The 3228-nt window shown below is 38.7% G+C and overlaps 1 protein-coding gene and 1 non-coding gene across 2 annotated transcripts in view; both read left to right on the top strand.

The window, feature by feature from the left end:
- Nucleotides 1-3228, top strand: part of Utp6 (UTP6, small subunit processome component) — a 43599-nt gene that overhangs the window by 5129 nt on the left and 35242 nt on the right. The window contains exons 3-5 of the mRNA XM_023719850.1: nt 1014-1055; nt 1278-1370; nt 2686-2737. Of these exons, the coding sequence (XP_023575618.1) occupies nt 1014-1055; nt 1278-1370; nt 2686-2737 (187 nt within the window). The remainder of the gene's footprint in view (nt 1-1013; nt 1056-1277; nt 1371-2685; nt 2738-3228) is intronic.
- On the top strand, nt 571-672 carry LOC111817875. The gene has a single exon (XR_002821977.1). It is a non-coding gene; the product is annotated as a small nucleolar RNA U13 (small nucleolar RNA).

Here is a 3228-nt window from a genome sequence, read left to right as displayed (position 1 = left end):
GATGCTGAACACCCTGTAGACCCCTCCCTAAAAAAAAAAAAAAAGAAAAAGACAGTATCGGTATCTATTTGGTACTGTTACTTTGGGAGGTAGTTGCTAATACCCCATAAAGTTGAAAATATATGTACCCAAGAAACCCAGCACAATAAATTTGAAAAATTTGTTTTTTTTTTTTTTTGAGGTGGTTTTGCTATGGAATTGAGGCTGGTTTTGAACTCATAGGTAGCCCAGGCTGTCCTCGAACTCACAGTGACCCTGTTTCCTCAGCTGCCCAAGTGCTGGTATTACTGGCATGCACCACAATGTCCAGCTCTAAGTGGTATTGTGTGGTTATCTGCTGAAATTTTTTTTAATGAAAAGTTTGAACATGCGTGTTCTTTTTTTTTTTGTGGAACCGGGAATTGAACTCAGGCCCTTACACTTTCCACGCAAGCACTTATTTTACTGAGCTATCTCCCTGGCCCTGAACGTATTCGTATACACTAAAATTTGTAAAATATTCTTATTAGTACATATTAATGCTATGCAGTGATTACATTCACATTGGGAGTTTTACACATATAAATATTGATCTTTTGGTTCATGAGTGTGATGATTGGGTGTTCGTGCCTTATGCATGAGGTGTGCCGCCCTCAAAAATTGTTATGACGTGGGCACATTACCTGTCTGATGTAAAAACAACAAAACAAAAAAAAATACCAAAAAAAAAAAAAAAATACATATTAGCTATTTGGGGAAATCACTGTAAATCCTGTCTCATGATGTTAGTAGGATGCCTTCTTTGACCGTTAGGTGTTTTACAAAGCTTGCTACTTTTTTTTTTTATGTGAGTTTTACTGATACAGGGTGAATTTTCAGTGAATTCTATATGTTACAAATTGTGCTTATTCGTAACAAATTACTATTTTATAGTCTTTGTTTTTTACTTTATGATTTGAACTAAATGTATTTCCTATATTTAAAAGGTTATAATTTCTCCTTTCTTTCTTTGCATGCATGTTTCATTACTACAGTATGAAATTAATCTTTTGGAGCTGATCCAGAGAAGAAGAAAAGTAAGTAGATACTGTTCTAAAAGTTGGTTTTAAAGTACAGAATTAAGCAATGTGGCTGATAGTTTGAATTTAGATTTGGCGAATGGTGCTGGTGAGTTGTGATGTGCTTACGATATTATTTGTAATTGCTTCCTGTGTCAGTATGGCTAAATGACCTTGTGAGAATGCTATTTTGGGTAAATGTGATTAAATTGAAGACTTGGTTTTTGTATCTCCTTTTAGCGTGTTAAGTACTCATTTAAGAAGGATGAGATCGAACATTCTATCGTGCAGCGAGTACAAGGCGTCTTCCGACGTGCTTCAGCAAAGTGGAAAGTAAGTGATCCGAGCATCTTTAGGAGATGAAAAGACAGGGACAGTGTGACAATGCATTGCTCTCTATTGTTGGATGGCTTAAACTTACTGGAACGATGGTGTCATTGTTTGAAACATTTTTTTTTTTTTTAAAGTGTAACATTCAATTTATTATTTCTTTCTCAAGAGTTTTCTTCAGTCCATTAAGACTCAGCTCCCCTTACATGGGCTTTGGTGGAGGTCGTGGGGCAGCACCAGCAGGTCTAAATCGGGGTGGAGGAGTTCGGTCCTTATGGGCTTCATGAGATCGATTTCTGACCACTTTGCTGTGAATGGCACAACTCACACAATAATGCAGCTTCACATACAGCTTGGGAAGCACATAACCGTCGAAGACACTCGCTTCGGAAATGTCCCTGATGGCGGCGGCCTCCACTATGTTCCGAATGACAAACTTCTTAATAGCCTTATCCTTGGGTATGCACTGGGCGCAGTTCGTGCAGCGAATAGGCTGCACATGACCGCGGCCCTTTTTGGCACGACCGTTGTTCCTTCTTTTTTTCATCTTCTTGGAAAAGAGGACCCGAAAGAGCTTGAAACATTTTTGAGTAGTTCTTTTTTTTGTGTGTGTGTGTTTGGTGGTACTGGGGATTGAACTCAGGACCCTACGCTTGCCAGGCAAGCACTTATTCTACTGAGCTATCTCCCCGGCCCCTTGAAACACTTTTGAGCCATATAGTTCTTTAAGAAAATTGATCTCCTTACCTTGATGATAATCTGTGAAGGATGGAGTGGAAAACAGTAAATTCGATGCACAGTGAGGGATTAGGAGATCTCCCAGGACAAGTTTGGATATCTGTAAGTGAAGTACACTGAAGACTTGGGCTGCAGTAACAATGTTATTCAAATCTGGTTTGGGGCTGCAGGTTATCTGGGAAGTAGTTTGATTCCTGGGAATGACGAATTTTGTGTTTCTATACCTGACAGAATTTTTCAGAAGATCAATAAACAAATGTCTATCCAGACAAGAGATTTTCTTGTGAGCATGTTGGGAATCATTGGAGAGTCAGGTTGAGTTATTGCTGTTCAGGGATCCAAGACCTTGCTGAGGAGCACACTCATAGGCTGAAGAGTGGTAACACAGTGGATCTTCTGCACCTTGACTGTGTTTCTGACTGAGTTAATTGAAACAAAAGTGTTTTTGTTCAGCATGCAGTGCCTGTGTGGCAAGTGCCAGGTCCTGAGCTGGTTCTTGGTACCAAAAACAAAACAAAACAAAAAGTAAATTATGTGTGATGTCAAATTCAGGCAGCTTACTGTGTTTTTCTTCCTTCAGGATGATGTTCAGCTTTGGCTGTCCTATGTAGTTTTTTGTAAGAAATGGGTGAGTAATGGATGTCTTTATTTTTTCTCTTTTCTTTTTTAAAAAATGTATTTGGTATAGGGTCTCATTACACAGCTCAGACTCGTAGTGAACCTCCTATTTTCAGTCTCCCCAGTGCTGGGATTACACGCGTGCGCCGCCACACCTGGTCTTCTTTTCTTTTTCTTTTTTTCTTTTTTTTTTTTTGTGGAACCGGCGATTGAACTCAGACCCTTGAGCTTGCCAGGGAAGTGCATATTCTACTGAGCCATCTCCCTGGCCCCTCTTTTCTTTTTCGTAATTTGCTTTAAGATGTACATCTCATTCCTGAATTGTGTTTGTTCTAGAGGAGTAGAATTTTAACAAATAGGAAAAGAGTGTTAAAAAGCTGAGGCTGAACTTCAGTGTAATATTTCTAATGAGTTACCAAGGCAATTAAAAATCATTTTTATGCATATTTTTCCAGTAAAATTTTATTTTTTTATTTTTTAGGGAAGGGTCTATAGAGTATTCAGG

The sequence above is a fragment of the Octodon degus genome, unplaced genomic scaffold (genome assembly GCF_000260255.1).
Source record: "Octodon degus isolate 3935 unplaced genomic scaffold, OctDeg1.0 scaffold00072, whole genome shotgun sequence".
NCBI classification, from domain to species: domain Eukaryota; kingdom Metazoa; phylum Chordata; class Mammalia; order Rodentia; family Octodontidae; genus Octodon; species Octodon degus.
This window is presented reverse-complemented; position numbering and strand designations above follow the sequence as displayed.